A 24,037-nucleotide genomic window follows, 5' to 3' on the forward strand; every position below is an offset into this window, starting at 1 on the left:
GCGTCACATTTATTTGCCAGATTCCAGCTTCTGTGTAACTCTAAGTCTCATCCAAGAACTGTCCTATGGGGACACTGATCCCTCTATTCTCTGTTGTCCCAGACACTAAACTTGTATGATGTCCTCCAAAAACCATTCGGAATGTACTGAAGTTTTCAAGGAGGTTCACTTCACTACCATATACACAACATAAAAATTCCTACTCTTAAAATGCCTTTCTTTTTCTCAGCGACCGCTCTTTTACTTTCCCATACTCCAAACTTCTCTGAAGTTTCTGTGTGTTCTCTTTCCTCAATACTCATCTCACTTCTTCCACATTGCTTGCTTTTCTCATCTTCTTTCCAGAGTAAGCCTAAGAAACACAAATCCTCTTAGATATTTGTAGAGCAACCTCTTACCAGGCCTTACACATAGTTCTTCCTAACTAAGGAATACTGAATTGCTCATCTCCGCAAAGAGATATCTCTTTGGGAGCCTCTCACTTGAGCAATACATATGAGCCAAAAGGAGTCCTGAAATTTTGAATTTTTCTTCTCCTTCCAGTATCAATCTTTGGTAGTGAAACAGAGTTAGTCTTCTACTGGCATATATTATTTCACTACCCTTCAAAAGAAGAGAAAATAGTAAATTTTGCTTGTGGATAATGACATTTCCCCAGATACACTGAAGGCCAAGGTTACATAATGCCTTATGTCATTTAATTTTAACTGAAGGAAAAATCCACATATCTAGCAGTACCTTTGACAGTAAATGTCATTTATTTTACTTGAAGTATTTTTGGTCTTAACTGAAAAAATTATCAACACATAAATGTTTCAAATATACTAAATTATCTTCTGAATGCTCCAGAAAAATGCCAAAGCATTTCTTTTATCTCCTTCTGGAATATAATTGTTTGTATACTTTCCATAGAGCTGAATGGTTCAAAATTTATAATACAGTCATCTGATCAAAGTGATATAATAAAGCCTAGACATTACTCTGTTGAAATACTAGCAGCAACGTTGCTCATGTTGACTGCAGACCCAGTTTTGTTTTTCCCAGATTAAAGATTTAAAGCAGATTTTTTTTCAGTCTGAAACAACGCCTGCGAAAACATAAAATCATAAATTTCTTGCAGTTTTCTTCAAAGAAAGTTAAACATGCTGCAGAAACAAAAAGGCGTTTTCCATCAAGTCACTTCTGTTGGTAATTACTCAATTTTTAAATCAAGTGTGAGTTCTATAAATAGCCTGTGTTGCTTTAGCACAACCCAGTAGTAACATCAGTGTTCTGAAACAGATTGTGTATTAGTTATTAAATCATTTTAGCAGAAGTCTAAAGCCTATTCTGGTAATTATTTTTGTCTACAAATGCCCTTGAGAAAAAAATAAGTACAATTACATAAATACATATTGCTTACTTTCTGTACAGTCCATCCTTCATTCTTCTGAACACATCAGACATAACCTATTGCTTTCCCTGCTCAACTGCATCATCATCGATGTTTACTGTTTCTTTTCTGTTTTTGTGTGTCTGTCACTCAGGTTATTCTTAAACCCAGGATACTTTTGTTGTACTGTGAGCCATCCCTTCTTTTTGTGTATTCCTATCTGCTCCTATCCATTGGGGCAGATAATTGGAAAGGACTCTACTACTGTCACAGTGTGAAGACAATGGAATGCGAATCCATTGTGATTGAGTAATCCGTGCATTGCCAGGGCACTAATTTCCGAAGGACTTAGAGGACAAGACCAGTGACATGATACTAATTGTAACTTTGATCACACTAATTTCCAATTTAATGCTTTAAGACTGAAGCTAATTAAAACCAGAGAAGCCTGTACATTTTCCTCAGTCATTTCAACCCTCTTAATTTACATCTTGCATTTCACTACTTATTCTAAGTTCAAAATGTTCCATATCAACCTGTAAATTTGAGAATTAAAAATGAATTTATATTAGATATTTATAAATGTGGTATGTATTGTGAAAAAACATAAATTTGAGGACATTATTTGATTGTGCAGTTTAGATGAATATATTATTATTGATGCCACAACAGTATGATATAATACATTTTTAAAGCTTTTTTATATTATGATTCCCACTTATTCCTTATATTAATGTTTTATGTGAATCTGAATTGACAAAAATATAGCATCTAACATATGTATTTTAAAGATTTATTTATTATTTTTTAGAAGGGAAAAGGGGCAGAAGAGGAAGGAAAGAGAGAATCTCAAGCAGACTCCCCCACCCCGCCCCCCCCTGCCTTAGCACAGAGCCTAACATGGGGCTCAATCTCAACACCCTGAGATCATGGTCTGAGCCAAAATCAAGAGTCAGACATTTAACCAACTGAGTCACCCAAGTGCCCCAAGGATTTAATATATTTTTGAGAAATAATATCTTTATTTATGTGGACTCTAATATACTTGGCCCCATGATATTATAGAACTAATGCCAGGGGAATGCATTAATACTCCTTTGTGTAATTAGTAGTTGTATTTAAAAATAATATTTTGGTTTCTCACAAGATCACTGACAACCTCTGTACTTGATATAAGAAAGCATTGAAATTTAATATATATATAAAAATATAAAAAGTTTCAGGGGCACCTGGGTGGCTCAGTCGATTGAGCATCCAACTCTTGGTTTCAGCTCAGGTCATGATCTCATGGGTCATAGGGATGGAGCCCTGCATCCAGCTTCCTGCTCAGCAGGGAGTCTGCTTGAAGATTCTCACACTCTGCCCCTTCCCCTGTTTGTGATCTCTCTCTTTTTCTCTCTATCTCAAATAAATAAATAAATCTTTAAAAATATATGAAGTTTTAATGTTGTATATTAAATTAAAATTATAATCACATTTTAACATGAATTTTAAATCATTACCATTTTATTTTTCAATTTTATTTTTAACTGTTAGTGTACTTTGTAAATTTAAAAGCAATTCACAAGAAAAAATCAAAATATTTTACTGAAATAATTTAAATATGAATTTTAAGGTACATATGAATAAAGAATAGGAAATATTTTTAAAGTATTATTACAAAATAAATGTTATAGAACTTATTTTTAAAAATTATTTGAAGGTATTTGCTATAGTATTACTACGTAAGCAGAGCTGGGTATTTGCCACAATGAACATACAGATAGCTGAAAAATTCACATGTTCATGACCACCAGTTGAATTATTGATATAACTAGGTGAGTTCCTGAATCAAATTTTACATCTTAATATAATCTTCTGTAATCTAGTGTATATCTTCCAGGTTAATCTTTGTCATGCTATTTTTACATATTATTTAATATTCTTATTTGCTTCCAAAATGTTAGTGTGTGTGTGTGTTAATGCCAGACAAAGTAAGTCAAAGTATGCTAAAGGATATTTTTCATGACATAATTCATTTTCTTCCATCTCAACTGGAAATGTTTCTCTCCTATAGTTGTCATAGAATGTCAGTCCAGGAAGAGGATAGACCAGGAGGTGGAAGTCACACTGACTGGTGATTTTTTTGGAGAAAGTCCTATCTTAGATTCGACAGATTTTATAGTGATTCCAAAAAGAAATTCACTTGGTTCTTATGAAGATATTGATGGTAAGAGAACCACAGTCATGGATATAAAAAATGATAATAAATAAAAACTCAATTTCCTTAAATTGCAGTTTGCTGGAGCACCTGGGTGGCTCAGCTGGTTAAACACCTGCCTTGGGTTCAGGTCATGATCTCAGGGTCCTGGGATCCAGCCCCATGTTGGGCTCCCTGCTCAGTGGGGAGCTTGCTTCTCCTCCCCACTCCTGCTCTCTCTCTCTCTCTCTCTCTTTCACTATCTCTGTCTCTCTTTCAAATAAATATTTATAATCTTAAAAAAAAAAAAGAAGATACCTAATTCTTTTTAAAAAAGAAGTTGCGATTTGCTGATTCCTCAGTTACATGAAAATCCACACCCAATATGTTTCAGTTACAATATATCCTTAAAATAGTGTTTAGCAAGTGTTCAGTGATGTTTGTTCTTTTCATATAGTGGTCATTTCCAAAAGGAAAATAATTATAGTTGTTAATCTATTTATAAGAATAGATTATTATTCTGTCATCAGTGAGAAGAGAAAAAACTGTAGTAACTAAATTCCACATCCCTTCACTTTTAAACTCTTCCTTTATTTAAGGAATATGATTGAAGCCACGTTTACAGTTTTAAATTCAGAAACACGACCTTGCAAAAAGTGTTCTGTAGTTAAAGAAATTGAAAAATTGTCATAAATTAGATGCAATCCCCAAATAAATTTTGTATAATAATCCCTCTGGCATTTAAAATTTTAAAGAAAACTTTTCAACAAGTTAATATGAAGATCTAGCAAAATCAAATCCCAGTGATACAAAGTTTATTTTTCAGCTGTCTTCCAGATGAACTGAGGTAGAATGCTCCTATTTCTCATTGAAAGGGAAATCTCCTATGGCTTTATTTTATTAAAATCAGGGGGGGAAATCAGTGTTTAAGTGTTATTTAAAAAACAAATTGACCACAAAATTAAGTATGAAATTCCTGCAGAAATAATATATCTTCTCTGGTTTTCTCATTCATATCTATAGTTTTTTTTTTTACATTGAATTTAGTATTATTATCTTTGTGTCTGATTTAATTATTTCTGTGATCAAAGAATATAAATGAGATATAAGTGAGAGAGAGAGAATATATGAGTATAGAGTATATAAGAGTAAAATAGCTTTTAATTTTTTATTTTGTATAATGTTGGCTGTTTCTATTAAATAAGAGATGTTCAGGACGCCTTGGTAGCTCCCCAGTTGAGCGTCTGTCTTTGGCTCAGGGCGTGATCCTGGGGTGCGGGATGGAGTCCCGCATCGGGCTCACCACAAGAAGCCTGCTTCTCCCTCTACCTATGTCTCTGCCTCTCTCTCTGTGTCTCTCATGAATAAACAAATATAATCGTTTAAAATAAATATAAAAAATAAATAAGAAATGTTCATTTTTAAATAATTCCAGAAACTTCTAAAGTGATACGAATAGTCATCCCCAGCTCAAGTCAGTCTTAGTTGGGTGGTTGTTACACCTTAATAAATTTGATATATACCCTCTTGAGCTTCCAGCCACACCCAAGGGGTGGAAACATGCTAGGAATTTAACCAGCTATTTTAACCAAGACCAAATGACAATGACAAATAAGACAGGCTTCTCTTTCACAGGAAAGCCTGGACTTCTAGGAGGTCCCAGGGAGTGTGGTGCCTGGGTCCCTTAGATCATCCAGGGACCCAGATTCCTTTTCTCTTGTTGCTTCACTATCCCCAGTGTTGTCCCCTTCTGCAGGTCAATTGTGCTGTCACATCTGCAGTGGAGAGCAATCTGGTTCCCTTGAAAGCCATGGCCTAAAAAAACAGAAAAAAAAAAAAAAAGCCATGGCCTGGGGTTGCATACGTCATTTATATTTGCATCTCTTATATTTGTATGCCATTGGGCAGAACTCAGTCATATGGACATGTCTAGCTGTGGTGAAGTCTGGGAAATGTAATCTCTTTATCCAGGCCCAGATAAAATTTGAGTACTTTCTATTACTAAAAAAGAAGAAAGGAAAAAATAAATATTGAAAAGACAGTGAGCAGTCTCTGCCCTACTTTATTTACCATGGACTGATAAAATCTATCTGTGGTCAATCTATCCAAAGGTACTTATTAAAAACTTATTACACATTAAATGTTTTTCTGGGCCTAGAAACTCCTACCTCTCATACCTCTCATAGCTCTCCTTCCGTGAAACTCATGTCCCCACTCTTTAGGACAGAGTTTCAGTCACTTTCTGGGCAGCATGTCAAATCCCTTACTGTTTATCTGTATTTGTTGAAGCTGTAATATGTAAAAATGAGAAGTTTTTTTTTTTTTTTTTTTTTTTTTTTGCTTGCTTTTCTCTGCATGTCTGCTTTTCTCCTCTCTAATCAGGCCTACTTTCTCTGTCTACTCATCAACTTATACACATGGCTCAGTCATGAAGAGTCAACTGCCTTTCACTCTTCTGGATACTCCTTGGTGTCTTCCAAAATAGATCATTCAAACTAGAGTTTTGTTGTTTGCAAACAAGTATTCTGAGAGTAAATATGGGAGAGGATCTGGAAATGATAAATATTTCTTAAATGAATTATAAAAATGTTAAAAAACAATCTCCCCCATACTCTTTCCTTATATGGTTTGGAAGGTAATAATTTAAAAACTGAAGATGGAATTATGAAATGAGTACCTATGTTACAAGTACCCAATGTACTTCATAAAATCTTTGGAGTTACAAAAAAAAGTGGTTTACACTAATTATTGTCTTATTTATTTACTAGCTAGGTATTGATAGTATGTATTGTGTGAGTTAAGAAAATATTAAGTTGCACAGACATTTAATTTGTAATTATGTTAATTTATTAGTTATTTGCTTTTTTCTCTTTGAATTTTAGTTTTGTAATTGCAGAAATGCCAACTGAATCCTAGACTGTTTAAATTTATAAAAAATGAAATAAACATGTCAGGAGAGGGGAATTTTCTATTGGAAGTCTGTTCAATTACTCTATTTTAAAGAGTGTCTATTCAAAATGAAATCAGACTGATGGAAACCATTTCCATTTGTCTCAGAAATGTTGTAAGTTTAATACAGATTTTGCTTTAGTGAATAATGTAGAAGCATTAGAGAAAGGTAGGAATTATAATTTTTAAGTAAGTGAAACCCTGCCGACTTCCTTTCCTTCAACCAGTAGATAAGACTAAAGGGAATTCTGATTGTTTATGCAGATCATGGATAAAAAATATCAGTGTAGATTAACCTCAGAGTTCAAATGTGTAACACAACTGTCTATATCCAGTGAGAAATAAAATAAGCACTTTTTATTGAAATGGAACATATTTTAATAAGCAGCCAACTTTTAATAAATGTACCCCAGTAAATGTCCAGTATATTTCTAAAGTAAAATAATTTTTTTGTGTGTCATTTTGCTGTGCTTAAGTGAGTTTTAATAATTGAGTATTCAAACTTTGATTTCTATTTGAAATCTATCCTGTTGAAGGCAAAATGTTGATGTTTCTGTGACATTGTGAAAGAAGGTAAAAAAAATGCTTATACATAGTATCCATTTTAATATGTTCTTGCTACATGAAATTACTTATACCTTTTTTAGGTTGCAAGCTAAAGAAATTATAATTCTGAAAAATAGAAATTGATTAAATGTTATTACTAAAAAAAAAAAGTCTACTTCCTTCTATATAAGCAGGGTCTCTAAGGAAGCTGCCAGTATCATTTTGGGACATTTGAAAGGCAAATTAAGAAAATAGCTCTTGAAAGTACAGCTTTTGATATGGCTCTTATTTTATTGCTTCAATACTTTTCATGATGAAAAATAATACTTAATATTGAAAATAACAATTTGGAAGGTTCGCAGGCTTATATCTTCCAGTGATTCCCTCTAAAATAGCTTTTTCTGTGCTCAATACCACCAAACTCAAGAAATTTATCTATTTTTTGACTAAAGACATTTTAATTTGTGAATGTTTCTGTTCTGAAGCATGTCCTATATAGAAGTAGATTTGTTCAGTCCCCTCCCAAACTTAATGTTTTTCTCTGTCTTTATGGTACCTGAATATTTGATAAATCCATTAACCTCTCCTTTGTCTGGGTTCATTAAAGGCATCTGGTAATAATTTGATTTCTTTTCTGCCCATATTCGAAAGAGGTAATCAACTTGCCTGCACTCTGTAAGTCTACCTGCTTGCCTTTCCCTTCTCACCTATTTCTTTAAGGACAAGTCTGACCACGAAGTCTGAATACTATTTTAGTCTTCAGTATATGCAAAGACAAACCAGCTCTTTTCTCCCTGTGTGTGTAATTTAATTATAGTATACCCAACACATTAAATAGTGTTCAAAAGAGTCATGTTATTCATGCCAGTTTGTACTTCCTTTGGTCCCTTAAATCCATTATGGTGGAAATTAAAGTCTCTTAAATCCATTATGGTGGAAATTTTAAAACTCTCTGGCTTGGACTATAATGCAGTTTTAGGCATGATCACTAATTAAACCCTTATATTCCTGCACACAGGTTAGTGACCAAATGAGAAGTAGATTCAAAATAGGGCAGATGGAGATCAAAATGTTACCTCTATTCATTATAAAGTGACTTGGCACTATGGATTCATTTGGGTTTATTAATACCTTCCACCAAAATGAAGTGAAGTGCATTTACCCGAGACTAGCCAGTTGTAGATTTCTGGCAGGAACAAACAACCTACACATGAAGAAGGAAAAGAAAGTGCACATTCTGGATTCAAGACATTAGGAAAGAAAGAGGTCTGTTCATCTACTCATGTTCCATTCCTTCACCCATATTCACTGATCAGATATGTTGCTCTTCCCCCAATGGCAAGTCATGATGGAGGAGGCAGATTGATGCTGAGACTTTTTTCCTCCTATACTTTTCCTTTCTTGTGAGTGAATAGGCCCCTCTATATAGACATGATAAGCAGGAGATCAGAATCCCCAACACTCCTTCCCATCAGTTGCCCTTTATCTTCATCATCTTTCCCTAAGAGTCCAAAGAACCTTACCAAGCCTTATTAAATGAAAATGCCAGGACCTCTCTGCTCTCCTTCCACCCTGATTCCTCATATACACCATTGAGTTAACCAGGATTGATCACTTTTATATTTCTTTCAACAACAATCTTGTGAGCATCTTTGCTGCCAGATACTTTGCTGAGCCCCAGAGATACCAAAATTAATAAGACACACAGACTGTTGTCAAGGAATTCAAAGAACATCTGTCCAACATGTTGGATTTATGCACCTGCAGTATTTAAATCAATTGGTATTGCCCTACTGGAATATTATTATATGTGGATATTTAGACTGTATTTTGCAATGTCACTTCTATAAAATTACAAATTACAAATTATTCTGTGTGGGCATAATCTCCCCCATAATTGTATTTGTTCTTCCTAAGTAATTCTTGGTCTATCCCTTCTTTGTGCCTCCCTGGGGATTAGTTCAGTGACTATCTCTATGAGATTTTTTCTGTGAGGGTGGTTTTATTGTTTAACTGCATATCAGATTCATGCCTCTTCCTTTTATTTTCCAGATGTTCTATAACTTGAGGCCATTGTTCTTTGATTAATCTGTTATCCTTTTTTGTGTGTCTGATTTGCTAATTTATGTGTCACACTGGTCTCATTTCCATCATCTTGCTGTATGTTGTTTGCACATCATATGTAAACTCTCATGCCCTGTTTGGTCTGTAATCACTCACAGCTCCTGAGAAACCTGTCATTGGCCCTTCCAAGACCCTACCTTGGCCAATAGATTTGATCCTTTCCCCTGCTTTTGTTCATTTTACTTTCTTTGCTCAACTCATTCTGTTAAGGTTTCTGTCCTAACTGTCCTAACGAGACTGCCCTTCACAAGATGGTCACCTTTATCCAGTATAAACCTATGGTCAGATTTCTGTCCTGAGCTCACTCAGCCTTTCAACATTTGACCCAGTTGAAAGACTTCCTACTCTTAGTTTTCATGACTAGTCTTATTATTTATTATCTCTCTGGTTGCCTCTCCTCCATTTTTCTGGTTGACACCTCTTCTTCTGACCAGGATCTAAATGTTTGAGTGACCAAGGGCTCTGCCCTGAGGGACACCACACTCCATTGCGCCAGTTATGTCCAGCATATTTCCAGAAGCTGCTGCTAGTGGTATCTTTTCAGCAATTGTGCCACTTGACCGGCCTCATATCCCAGGTTATGAAGTATAAAGCCAGACACCTTGGGTTCTTCTATTTCATCTTTTTAGGGCCTTGAGAAAATTACTTTATATCTCTATAAACTCAGTTTCTTCAACTGTAACATGGAGATAATAATTGCATCTACTTCATAGGCTGTTTCTGAGGATTAAATATGTAAATGCATGGAATCCTTAGAAAGCCTATTGTTCTCAGTATGTGTTCCATAAGTTTTAGATCTTACCATTATTGTCATTCAAAGCTCTAGTGGGGGTATTTTGTGACAGTTATATACTAGAGTGACCATCTTCAGTTACTGACAAATGATGTTTTATAATGGAAACGTAGTCCTCTCATTGTCATTCAGTGGGTATTCTCATCAGTACACAGAAGAATATCCCTGGAAAAAGAAAATACAAAAATATGGTGCCTACATATTAGATAGAGACTGAAATTGGATGCTAATTGCTGAAAGCTCAGATCAAATATTTATGTTGCAAGAAGTTCCCTTATCTTTTCTTTTTTGGTATCTTGTTTCAAATAAAATGTGAGGCCACCTTGTTTAATTTTTCATTTTGTAGTTTACTGTACTTGTAGTCAGAGCAGAGGAACATGCAGTTATATTAAATTAATCAAAATGTCTGGTCTGTTAAATGGCCTTATGAAAGTGAAGTAAAAACATGTCAATGAAATCTTCCTTCAGAAAGATTTGCAATTTTATTTTTTAAAAAAGTAAGAGTGGTTTGTTCTTCATTACTTGTTCAAAGAAAATAGCTTTAGTGAGTTTATCCAGCCTTCTCTGTTTTCTTTGAATACTTTACTGTCTTCATCTGTTTCAAATTTGTCCCTAGAATTCCATTCATTCCTTATGTGATTATGATGTTCTAACAGATGGGCATGCCCATTATTAGTGAAGAGAGAACAGACATTTAGGGGAAAAACATGAAATACAATGTTCATTATTCTTTGATAGTCATTTCTCCATAATTGAAATCTTTTTGTTGGGTTTATTTTGACATGTATTTCTTACAGATTAAAATGTATATGTTATAATAATACATAATTTCAAGCATATTTTATAATGAATTTGTTATAAATCTATAGTTTCTGATTATATTTAGTCAGGTGTTCTTTTAAAAAAAAATGACTGATGTTCCTCCACATTGAATAAAATTCAGTCATTGTCCTGAGAAAATTCACCTTAGTAAATTTAATAACAGGAACCGTTGGCCAACGTAGCTCCCACTGCATGATTTATTGGCACTATGATACAGGCATTAGGTTGAATGATAATTATGCAGGGATATTATCCGGATGGGAGACATGCCCCTTTTGTTCAATATAATGACTCTGCTGACATACCCAAATGATTATCGGCATTATTATTTTGTGACACAATAGATAGATATGGATATGGATACAGATAAGATACAGGTATCATACTCTGAAATTCTCTGAAACCTGTTTGATTAAATATTTTGTATATATGTAAAGGATATGGATACAGGACAGAAGCAATAAGCTGGTGATTCTGTTGCCAGTCATGCTTGCTCATGTCTCTCCCACTTTATACAGAGCAGGGCATTATCTGATCTTAATCTACATCTTCCTCTCACCCTGGTGCAAGCCATCACCTGGCCTGAACTACTGTGGAAACTTCCTTAAGTTTTCTCCTAATCCCCTGTTGCTCAATTTGCCATTAAAAGAGCACGTTACTGACATATTTAAAACATTCAGTGGGCTCCTGTTATTCATAGAAGTCCCAAATCTTCACCGTCCCCTGTATAGTCTTGCCTATTTTGTCCACTTTATCTTTTGACAAATTCTTGCCACTTCCTCTGCTTCATCCATGAGTTCTTTCTCAAATGGGCTAAGGTCGTTTCCATTCTGGCAAAATCCCCCACGCTGCTCCAATGCTTAGGAGGCATTTTTTAAATTTCTTCATCCAGGTAACCTTTATCACCTTTCAATTTTGGTATATTGGTTTCTGCCTCAGTACCTTAGCAGCCAGGATCCCAGAACAGATGCTCTCATAACCTCCTTTACTTCTCCATAATAGCAATTATCACAGTAATTAAAAACTAGTGGTATTACTGTTAGTTCATTGCCAGTTCTTGCCTCTCAGTCTTCAGCTCCATGAGGGAAAAACCATACTTGTCATTTCAAGGAAAGCTTTTTACATACTGTTAAAATACAATTAAAGGGCAGCCCGGCTGGCTCGCAGTTTAGCACCTGCCTTCAGCCCAGGGCCTGATCCTGAGGACCCGGGATCGAGTCCCATGTCGGGCTCCCTGCATGGAGCCTGCTTCTCCCTCTGCCTGCGTCTCTGCCCACCCCACCCCACCCCCCCGTCTCTCATGAATAAACAAAATCTTTAAAACACAATTAAAGATGAATATATACTTATCCTATTAGTTTCATGAATTTAAGTGCCTTTTTAAGGGTTTGCTAAAAAACAGTAGAATTTTCCCTCCATGTTGAAAACTTTGTTACAGTAGTCCCAAACGCTGTTGGGTTGTAATTTTGAAATTGTAAAGTGTATTATGGGAAACTACATTTATTTAAATTTTGTTTTAGAAATGTGCTGGTGTTCTCTTACAGTTATGAGCTATGTTTGCCATGAGAGATTAATTTTATCCAACAATCAAGATAATTATTTTAAACTGGCCTCACTGACTTCACTCTTATCCACCCAGTCCACATAAAAATACTATATAGTTTCTCTCCAAATTAGGAGCATAACAAAAACCATATTTCTCACTTGGTAATATGACTTTCCAAATAAAATGGAGAGACTAACAGATTGCTTTTAAGATACAGTACAGAATGTCAGTTTATTGTGACTTTCTCCAACCTTCTTCTTTCCCCCTCCTTTATGGGGAAAAGGATATTGCTCAGAACAATATATTCCAGTTACAGACAAGGGGGAATATGTGTAGTTTGAAAAATATATTCACATTGTTTCTACTTGTTTCACCTCCTATCCCTTAGCCGATAAGTGTCTCTATTTTGTAGCAATGGATCTTCTTATGATTACAATTATAACATCCATAGCGACAGATTCTCCACAGGGAGTTCAATGCTTCTGAAACTAAATTTAGCTTCTCATTTCTTGTCTTCATTCTGACATAAACATTCCCATAAAGATTTTAGTAATTAAGTAGAAACAGATGCAGAGCTCAACTACATACAGTATTTGCTTTAAAAATATTATGTTATTTGAATGCAATGGAAATTTCATCTCCCATTAACCAATCTAAAATTCTTAAATGCTCTTTCTTTGTATGGATTATGGCTTCCTATGGAACATTTCCATATCTCCCTAGAACAAATAGACACATTATATGTAGACACATTGATTTTGCTATTGCAAAGACAGGTTATTGATAGGAGCAATAATTGCTGATTTTGTCAACAGGATAAAAAATCAGCAATTCCAGAGATCAAAAATATACTTTTACATGTGGAAAAAGTAAGAAAGAGGGAGAGAGAGAGAGAGAGAGATCTTATAAGAGTGTGGGTCAGCCAGTTATTTTACATTAATAAGATTTGCTGGATAATCATTAAATGTGACTTGGGCTTGTTACAGCCATACTATTTTTCAGAGTTCTACAGTAGATATAATCAACTACGTCTTAAAGGTGGTCAGTTTTCTGCTTGGATTGCTTAAAGAAAGGTGGCCATCAGTTCTATGAACCCAAAGATCATGTTGACCTTTATATACTGGAGACAGACTGCAGAAATTACCTCAGCTGTGGACCAGGTCAAGTTATGGGTTCCTGACCTCTCTTCCATGACCCATATGCAACAAACTTCTCAATTTGGCATTTGGGCTCCTTTTGCGTATGTGAAGAGTTAATATAATAGATATTTGTTCTTCTCTTATACATGCTAGTACTGGATTTAAGATATTTTTTACATGTACCCAACAAAACCCTGCTATTACTTTCTTCTGGTAAGCTACTGGTTAAGAAGATATGGTTAACTAGGTGGTCTGTAATACCCCAAGACTAAAACATGAAAAATTCTCTCTTTTATTAAAATATACCAGAACTTGAAAATTCTGCCCTAATAGATTAGGATGCCATTTTAATATTTTTTAAACTTAATTCAAATATTTCTTTATATGTTACAAATCTATAAACTTTTAATAAATTTATTATATGGACCATGCCATATTATTTATATTTTATGGTAAGTATTGATTATTAATTGCCATCTAGCTATTTCTTATTTCATAAATCTAAATTTTAAAGATTTAAGGTAGTGGGAGTTGTCTTCTGCATTTATGTTTTTATTCAATAATTTATTTATTAACCTTTTAACAAAAACATTACTGAGTATTATTATACATCTGGTAATGCACTAGGTATTATAAATGCAATTTAAATAACATAAATCAAAAAAATAAATAAATAAATAAATAACATAAATCTTCTCCCTCTGTCTGAATATCTGTGCATGATTAGTGTTGACAGGTGATTGCTTTTCAATCTATATATACTTAAGTTGAAATCATTTTAATCTTGATTTTCTTAGGTATGCCTATAAAACGTGAATTTGAATATGAAATTCAATTTGAATCTGAAGCTATGAAGTCTAACTTGGGATCCTGTGTAGCTTTATATATGATCAAAAAAATTTATCACATCAAAGATGAAATGATAACATTGGTCTTCAATGTGGTGTTTGCACCAAAGAAACCATTGAGGTAAACTTTTTTCTTTAAATAATATTATGACTCTTTGAAACTACATATTATTACTCTTTTAAACAAAATGTTGATTTTTCTTTCCATTTTTTATATTTAGATTGTATTACTACTTTGATGCTACTGAGGTAAATATTTTGGGCTAGATTCTCTCTAGCTATCAAGCTCTGAAAAATATTCTGATAAAGACAAAAAATAGTTAAAATGATTAGAAGTCTAAGAAATCCTTCACAAACTGTGAACTCCCAAAGGTCATTAGGGTAGAATATTCACAAAAGAGTGGTGCACTCTGTAAATTTTTTTCAAAAACCACTGCCTTGGTGCTGTCCATTGGCAACATGATGTTTCTCTCTCTCTCTCTCTCTTAGATTTTTATTTATTTATTTTTTAGAAAAGATTTTATTTATTTATTCATGAGAGACACAGAGAGAGAGGCAGAGACACAGGCAGAGGAAGAAGCAAGCTCCATTGCAGGGAGCCCAAAGCGGGACTCAATCCTGGGTCTCCAGGATCACACCCTGGGCTGAAGGCGGCGCTAAACCGCTGAGCCCCCACCCCCACCCCCGCCCCAGGCTGCCCTCTCTTAGATTTTTAAATTTGAGAGAGAGAGAGAGAGAGAATGGGGGGAGGGCAGAGGGACAGAATTTTCAAGCACGCTCCCTGCTGAGCACAGAGCCCAGTGAGGGGCTTAATCTCACGATCCATGAGATCATGACCTGAACCAAAATCACCAGTCAGACACTTACCCTGCTGAGCCACCCAGGCACCCCAACATGATGTTTCTGGATACTACTTCTCAGAACCAGTTCAAATGATTAAAAATGCTTCAGCTGGGGATCCCTGGGTGGCGCAGCGGTTTGGCGCCTGCCTTTGGCCCAGGGCGCGATCCTGGAGACCGGGGATCGAATCCCACGTCGGGCTCCTGGTGCATGGAGCCTGCTTCTCCCTCTGCCTATGTCTCTGCCTCTCTCTCTCTCTCTCTCTCTGTGACTATCATAAATAAATAAAAATAAAAAAATTTTTAAAATGCCTCAGCTGTGTTCTACTTCGTAGTTGCTTTTATCACCAAAACTATAACATTGCACATCCTGTAGTAAGATTTAAGAGGATCATATCAGAATCTCTGAGAATAGTGACCTTTAATGTCTTTCTTCTGGGAAACCGCATCCAGTGTCTTTATATTTACTTGCTGGGCAACTGGTACTTAGCACATGCAAATGCTGCATCTGAAACAGGGATTTCTTTATGTCTTAATGCAGACACTGATCAGTACCACAATACACACAAAGTACAAAATACGGGGGTGCCTGGGTGGCTCAGTTGGTTAAGTGTCTGCCTCCTCAGGTATTGATCCCAGGATCCAGAAGCTCTGAGTCTGGCTCCCTGCTCAGAAGGGAGTCTGCTTCTCCCTCTGCCTTTCCCTGCTACTCGTGATCTCTCTCTCTCTCTCTCCCTCTCTCTCAAATAAATAAATGTATAAAACCTTTTGTAAAAAAAAAAGTACAAAATACAATCTAGCAATGAAAAGACAGCTGAAGTATTAGCTGTGTTTTTAATTATTTCTGTAATTTAACTATGTATTTGATGTAGCCAGGCAAGTATTTAAAGTGGTTTTGAATATGTAGTTCAATCACTAAAACATATGAGGGTCATCTTCAGAAAACAGTAATAAAAACCAAGCTACAAGAAGATAGTATACTGTAAACATTTATCTTCTTTTTCATTATGATAGTTTTCTGTGTTTATTTCATAAGTATTTTTTTCACATTTAGATTTGTATTTTGTTGACTTAGTGATATAGAAATTACCAGCAACAACCAGAAAGAGAGTATGTTTTCATTGGTGAATATGAGCACTACCGGGTGAATTTATACCTATTCAACATTTTGTGGATTTAGAGTTTCTTGGTGAATGTTTGCAAACCTGATTTAGGACAACTTGTATGCATGATTCATAAATTTTTGTGTGTCGTGTGATATTCTGATGTAGTTTAAGAATTCCGTTTAAATATGTATATATTCGTTTACTTTTGTCATTCCTTCTTCCTTATTTATTTGAGGTGATTTGCTGGAAGACATACAGTTAAATGAGAAAAACCAAAATAAAACAAACAGCTCTAAATTATGAAAAACAACAAGAAAATAATTATACCTAAGCCATGTTTTACCTAGATAAGTGAAGAAAGTAAAATAACTTAAAATAATCAAATAATTTAAATAATTTAAATTAAAATTGCAATTTAATTTTTAAAAATATTTAAGGTAATTTTATGAGCTTTGTAAGTATCCACAGAAAATATAATTTTTCTACATGAAGCAAGAATTGAAAAAAACCTCCTCACAATGTTTCCTTTTGAACAAAATTTCCATACAGACCTATTTGTATAATGCCTGGTTCCCTTCACTGACCTCACCTTGGATTCTTAAATATTATCATATTCTGTGCTGGTTACAGAAAATTTGCAGTCAATTCTGCATATTCTACTGGTTCTTAGTAAATAACTAGAGAGTAGATAAGATGTACTACAATATATTTATCTCACAAGGAGATTGATAATATAACGAAAGACCTAAAAATTATTCCTAAAATGTAATTAACAGTCACCTGCATTTAAGCCCCAGCCTTTTTACCAACATCACAAGGTTTACTAATGTTTTCTGCATGGATGTTGATCTGCTCTATTGTATTCTTTTTTTGCTTGTTTTCCTGTAGTATCCTCTGTAATCTCTTTTTATATTTAAGGACACAAATTACACTGAAAATTGAGTGCATAACAGATGGGATTTGGAAGTTTCCCATAACGTTGGTTGCAACTGAGCCTGATGTGGATGATGTCATTGATATTGAAGGCATTGGTTTATTTAAGGAATCAGTTGTTGACTTCAGACTGACAAGTCAGACAAGGTAATATATCTAGCAAAAGTATGTAACAGGTTTTGTAAATGTAATTTATGCTGAATTGAGAAACAAAATTTAAGATGGAAAATTCTATTATGTCCTCTTTTGCTGTGTAAGCCAGAGGAATATTGCTTCTGTGAATGAAAGCTTTATATATTTCATAATTTTTCAATAAAAATTAGAAAAATAGAGTCTACAAAGTGAGGACCAAGAAAACAGGTAACAAAAGTAAGTAGATGCTGAAATTCAGGATAATAGTTCTATTTTTTTAAGATTTATTTATTTATTTATTTATTTATTTATTTGACAGAGAGAAAGAGAGCACACGAGTATTGGGAGGGGCAGAGAGAGAGAGAGAGAGAGAGAGAGAATTTTAAGCAGACTCTGTACTGAGTGCAGAGTCCAATGAAGGACTTGATCTTAGGACGCTGAGATCATGACCTGAGCTGACACCAAGAGTCAGATGCTTAACTGACTGTGCCCCCCAGGCACCCCTCTGTTTTTCAAAGGATGTTATTAATGTATTTTTATAGCCCACTCTCCTTAAGTTTTTATTTTCAATTCCAGTACAATTAACATACAGTGTTATATTAGTTTTGGGCGTGCAATATAATGATCAACAATTCTATACATCATTCAGTGCTAATCATAATAAGTGTACTCTTGATCCCTTTCACCTATTTCACCCATCCCCCCACCTCCCCTCCGGTAACCATCAGTCTGTTATCTATAATTAAGAGTCTGTTTCTTGGTTCATCTCTCTTTATTTTTTTCCCTTTTCATTTGTTTTGTTTCTTAAATCCCACCTGGGAGTAAAATCATATGGTATTTGTCTTTCTCTGACTTATTTCATTTAGCATTGTACTCTCTCCCTCCGTCCTTGCTATTGCAAATGGCAAAATTTTGTGCTTTTTATGGCTGAATAATATTCTATTGTGTGTATATGTGTGTGTGTGTTTTTACCACTTCTTTATCCATTTATCTATCAATAGATACTTGGGCTGCTTCCATAATTTGGCTATTGTAAAAAAATGCTGCAATAAAAAATAAATGTATATTTGAGCTACATATATCTTTTCAGATTAGTGTTTTTGTATTCTTGGGTAAATACTCAATAATGAGATTAGTTGATCATAGGGTAGTTCTATTTTTAATTTTTTGAGGAAGCTCTATGCTGTCTTCCACAGTGGCTACACCAGTTTACATTCCCACCAACTGTACACAAGGGTTCCTTTTCCTCCACACTCTCACCAGCATTTGTTGGTTTTTTTTGCTTTTGATTTTAGCTATTCTGACAAGTGCGAGGTGTTTTTTTTCAAGTTTTTGTTAAATTCCAGTTAGTCAACATACAGTGTAATATTAGTTTCAGGTGTGTAATACAGTGGTTCATTATCTCCATACAGTAGCTGATGCTCATCACAGGTGCCCTCCTTAATCCCCATCACCTATTTCATTCATCCCCCCACCCATCTCCCCTCCAGTGACCCTCTGTTTTTACTGTATAGTTAAGAGTCTGTTTCCTGGTTTGCCTCTCTTTTCCCCCCATGTTCATCTGTTTTGTTTCTTAACTTACACATGGAAGTGAGATCATATGATATTCGGCCTTCTCTGACTGACTTATTTCACTTAGCATAATTCTCCCTAGCTCTATCCACATCATTGCAAATTGCAAGATTTCATTCTTTTTGATGGCTGAGTAATATTCCTTTGTATACTTATACCACCTCTTCTTTATCCATTCATTAGTAAATACGTATTTGGGCTCTTTCCATTGCTGATAATGCTGCTACAAACATGCAGGTGCATGTATCTCTTTGAATCAGTATTTTTGTCTCTTTTCAGTAAATACTTAGTACTACAATTGCTGGATCATAGGGTAGTTTTATTTCTAACTTTTTTTTAAGGCTTTATTTATTTATGTTAGAGAGAGAGAGAGAGCCCCCATGCATATAAGTGGGAAGAGGGGCAGAGAGAGAGAAAGCAGGAAAGGGAGAGAATCTCCAGCAGACTCCACATTGAGTGCAGAACCCGCCAGGGGGCTTCATTTTACAACCCTGAGATCATGACCTGAGCTGAAACCAAGAGTTAGATGATTAACCAACTGAGCCACACAGGCATGCCTTATTTTTAACTTTTTGAGGGACCTCTGTAGTGTTTTCCAGTGTGGCTAAACCAGCTTGCATTCCCACCAACAGCACAAGAGGTTTCTCCTTTCTCCACATCCTCATCAATACCTGTTGTTTCCTGTGTTGTTAATTTTAGCCATTCTCACAGCCATGAATTAGTATCTCATTGTGGTTTTGATTTGCATTTCACTGATGACAGTGATGTTGAACATCTTCTCATGTGTCTTTTGGCCATCTGTATGTCTTCTTTAGAGATATGTATGCTCATGACTCTGTCCATTTTCTAATTGGATTATCTGTTTCTTGAGTGTTGAGTTGTATCAGTTCTTTATACATTTTGGATACTAACCCTTTATTAGATATGTCATTTGTAAATACCGTCTCCCATTCAGTGGGTTGTCTTTTCATTTTTTTGATTGTTTCTTTTTTGGGCAGAAGCTGTTTATTTTGATGTAATCCCAGTAGTTTATTTGCTTTTATTTCCCTTGCCAAAGAAGACATATCTAGAAAAAAATTTAAAGATAGATGGAATATTTTTCAGTAAACTTTAATGGTTTGGGGTTATGAAGTGGTTTAACTAGAGATGACTGGGTAACCTATATTGATTCTATTTTCTTTGCTATTATTCTGTTCCACCATAGCTACCCTAGTTATACTTGTGATAACATAGGCAGCATGACCACAATACTTTTACTAATCTCACATGTAAAACACATTTTACACCAGTTTTTGAGATATAATGAACATGCCGTAAAATTTCATTGTAAGTATACATCTTAATAATTTCTTTCAAAAATTATAGAATTTGCAATCATAACCACATTCTAGGTTTAGAACTCTTCCATTTCCTTCCAAATATCTCTCAACCCCCTTTGCACTCAACCCCTGCTCCCACCCACAGTCTCAGGCAACCAGTGATTTGCTTTATGTCTCTATAATCTTGCATTTTCTGGATATTTCATATAAATAAAATTGCCCAATATGTAGTATTTTTTAAACTATTTTTAAACAGTGTTAGGTTTATGACAGAATTGAGAAGAAGGTGCAGAGATTTCTCATATGCCTCCTGCCCCAACTCTATGCATAGCCTTTCTGATAGTCAACTTCACTTCACCCACTGGAATGGTACATTTTTTACCGAAGATGGGCCTACATTTGTCATCATAATCACCCAAAGTCCATAGTTCCTTTAGGTTAGTGTTATACATTCTATTAATTTGGAAAGAACAATGGCATATATACATCATTATAATATACAGAGTATTTTCACTGCACTAAAAAACTCCTCAGTGCTCTCCCTATTTAACTCTCTCCCACCCCGGGAAACCTAGTCTACTAGTTTTGGCTTTTTCAGAATGTTCAAAAATTGGAATCATATAGTATGTAGGCTTTTCAGACTGGCTTCTTTTGCTTAGAGATATGCATGTAAGGTTTATCCATGTTTTTTCATGGCTTGGTAGCTCATTTTTTTTAGCATTGAGTAATCCACTGTCTGGATGTACCACAGCTTATTTACCCATTCACCTGATGAAGGATGTCTTGGTTGCTTCAACGTTTTGGCAATTGTGAACGAAACTGCTGCAAACATCTGGGTACAGGTTTTACTGTGGATATAAGTTTTCAAGTCTTTGGGGTAAACACCCAGGAGCATGATGCTAGATCTTATGATGAGGGTATGTTTAGTTTTATAAGAAATTGCCAAACTATCTTCTTCCTTTCTTTTTGCAATTTATTTATTTTTTTAATTATTTTTTATTGGAGTTCAATTTGCCAACATATAGCATATCGCCCAGTACTCATCCCATCAAGTGCCCCCCTGGGTGCCCATCACCCAGTCACCCCAAACCCCCGCCCACCTCCCTTTCCACTACCCCATGTTCGTTTCCCAGAGTTAGGTGTCTCTCATGTTCTGTCTCCCTTTCTGATATTTCCCACTCATTTTATCTCCTTTCCCCTTTATTCCCTTTCACTATTTTTTATATTCCCCAAATGAATGAACATATAATGTTTGTCCTTCTCTGATTCACTTACTTCACTCAGCATAATACCCTCCAGTTCCATCCACATGGAAGCAAATGATGGGTATTTGTCATTTCTAATGGCTGAGGAATATTCCATTGTATACATAGACCACAGCTTCTTTATCCATTCATCTTTCGATGGACACCGAGGCTCCTTCCACAATTTGGCTCTTGTGGACATTGCTGCTAGAAACATCGGGGTGCAGGTGTCCTGTGGTTTCACTGCATCTGTATCTTTGGGGTAAATCCCCAGCAGTGCAATTGCTGGGTCGTAGGGCAGGTCTATTTTTAACTCTTTGAGGAACCTCCACACAGTTTTCCAGAGTGGCTGTACCTGTTCACATTCCCACCAACAGTGTAAGAGGGTTCCCTTTTCTCCGCATCCTCTCCAACATTTGTGGTTTCCTGCCTTGTTAATTTTCCCCATTCTCACTGGTGTGAGGTGGGATCTCATTGTGGTTTTGATTTGTATTTCCCTGATGGCAAGGAATGCAGAGCATTTTCTCATGTGCTTGTTGGCCATGTCTATGTCTTCCTCTGTGAAATTTCTGTTCATGTCTTTTGCTCATTTCATGATTGGATTGTTTGCTTCTTTGCTGTTGAGTTTAATAAGTTCTTTATAAGATCTTGGACACTAGCCCTATATCTGATATGTCATTTGCAAATATCTTCTCCCATTCTGTAGGTTGTCTTTTAGTTTTGTTGACTGTTTCTTTTGCTGTGCAGAAGCTTTTTATCTTGATGAAGTCCCAATAGTTCATTTTTGCTTTCATAGATGTATCTTGCAAGAAGTTGCTGTGGCCAAGTTCAAAAAGGGTGTTGCCTGTGTTCTTCTCTAGGATTTTGGTGGATTCTTGTCTCACATTTAGACCTTTCATCCATTTTGAGTTTATCTTTGTATGCTGTAAGAGAATGGTCTAGTTTCATTCTTTTGCATGTGGCTGTCCAATTTTGCCAGCACCATTGATTGAAGAGACTGTCTTTTTTTCCAATGGATAGTCTTTCTTGCTTTGTTGAATATTAGTTGACCATAGAGTTGAGGGCCCATTTCTGGGTTCTCTATTCTGTACCATTGATCTATGTGTCTGTTTTTGTGCCAGTACCACACTGTTTTGATGATCACAGCTTTGTAGTACAAACTGAAATCTGGCATTTTGATGCTCCCAGCTCTGGTTTTCTTTTATAATATTCCCCTAGTTATTCGGGGTCTTTTCTGATTCCACACAAATCTTAAGATGATTTGTTCCAACTCTCTGAAGAAAGTCCATGGAATTTTGATAGGGATTGCATTAAATGTGTAAATTGCCCTGGGTAGCATTGACATTTTCACAATATTAATTCTTCCAATCCATGAGCATGGAATATTTTTCCATCTCTTTGTGTCTTCCTCCATTTCCTTCAGAAGTGTTCTGTAGTTTTTAGGGTATAGATCCGATTCCTCTTTGGTTAGGTTTATTCCTAGGTATCTTATGCCTTTGGGTGCAATTGTAAATGGGATTGACTCCTTAATTTCTCTCTCTTCAGTCTCATTGTTAATGTATAGAAATGCCACTGATTTCTGGGCATTGATTTTGTATCCTGCCACACTGCCGAATTGCTGTATGAGTTTAGCAATCTTGGGGTGGAGTCTTTGGGTTTTCTATGTACAGTATTATGTCATCTGCAAAGAGAGAAAGTTTAACTTATTCTTTGCCAGTTTGAATGCCTTTTATTTCCTTTTGTTGTCTGATTGCTGAGGCGAGGACTTCTAGTACTATGTTGAATAGCAGTGGTGAAAGTGGACATCCCTGTCGTGTTCCTGATCTTAGGGGAAAGGCTCCCAGTGCTTCCCCATTGAGAATGATATTTGCTGTGGGCTTTTTGTAGATGGCTTTTAAGATGCTGAGGAATGTTCCCTCTATCCCTACACTCTGAAGAGTTTTGATCAGGAAGGGATGCTGTAAAAACAAACAAACAAAAAAAAGGAATGGATGCTGTATTTTGTCAAATGCTTTCTCTGCATCTATTGAGAGGATCATATGGTTCTTGTTTATTCTCTTGTTGATATGATCTATCGCACTGATTGCTTTATGAGTGTTGAACCAGGCTTGCCTCCCGGGGATAAATCCCACTTGGTCATGGTGAATAATCTTTGTAATGTACTGTTGGATTCTATTGGCCAGTATCTTGTTGAGAATTTTTGCATCTGTGTTCATCAGGGATAGTGGTCTATAATTCTCATTTTTGGTGAGGTCTTTGTCTGGTTTTGGAATTAAGGTGATGCTGGCCTCATAGAACGAATTTGGAAGTACTCCATCTCTTTCTATCTTTCGGAACAGCTTTAGTAGAATAGGTATGGTTTCTTCTTTAAACGTTTGATAGAATTCCCCTGGGGGGAAAAAAAAGAAGAATTCCCCTGGGAAGCCATCTGACCCTGGACTTTTGTGTCTTGGGAGGTTTTTGATGACTGCTTCAATTTCTTCCCTGATTATTGGCCTGTTCAGGTTTTCTATTTCTTCCTGTTCCACTTTTGGTAGTTTGTGGTTTTCCAGAAATGCATCCATTTCTTCTAGA

The 24,037-nt window shown here is 35.5% G+C and overlaps 1 protein-coding gene across 5 annotated transcripts in view; it reads left to right on the forward strand.

The window, feature by feature from the left end:
- CFAP47 (cilia and flagella associated protein 47) overlaps positions 1–24,037 on the forward strand; it is a 492,283-nt gene that overhangs the window by 429,311 nt on the left and 38,935 nt on the right. For 4 of the 5 annotated variants that reach the window (XM_041740236.1, XM_041740237.1, XM_041740238.1 and 1 more), the window contains 3 exons: positions 3,429–3,581; positions 14,268–14,439; positions 17,182–17,343. In XM_041740236.1, coding sequence (XP_041596170.1) covers positions 3,429–3,581; positions 14,268–14,439; positions 17,182–17,343 — 487 coding nt within the window. The remainder of the gene's footprint in view (positions 1–3,428; positions 3,582–14,267; positions 14,440–17,181; positions 17,344–24,037) is intronic. The other variant, XM_041740239.1, reaches the window with a different exon arrangement.

Source organism: Vulpes lagopus, chromosome X (assembly GCF_018345385.1).
Source record: "Vulpes lagopus strain Blue_001 chromosome X, ASM1834538v1, whole genome shotgun sequence".
In the NCBI taxonomy this organism is placed as follows: domain Eukaryota; kingdom Metazoa; phylum Chordata; class Mammalia; order Carnivora; family Canidae; genus Vulpes; species Vulpes lagopus.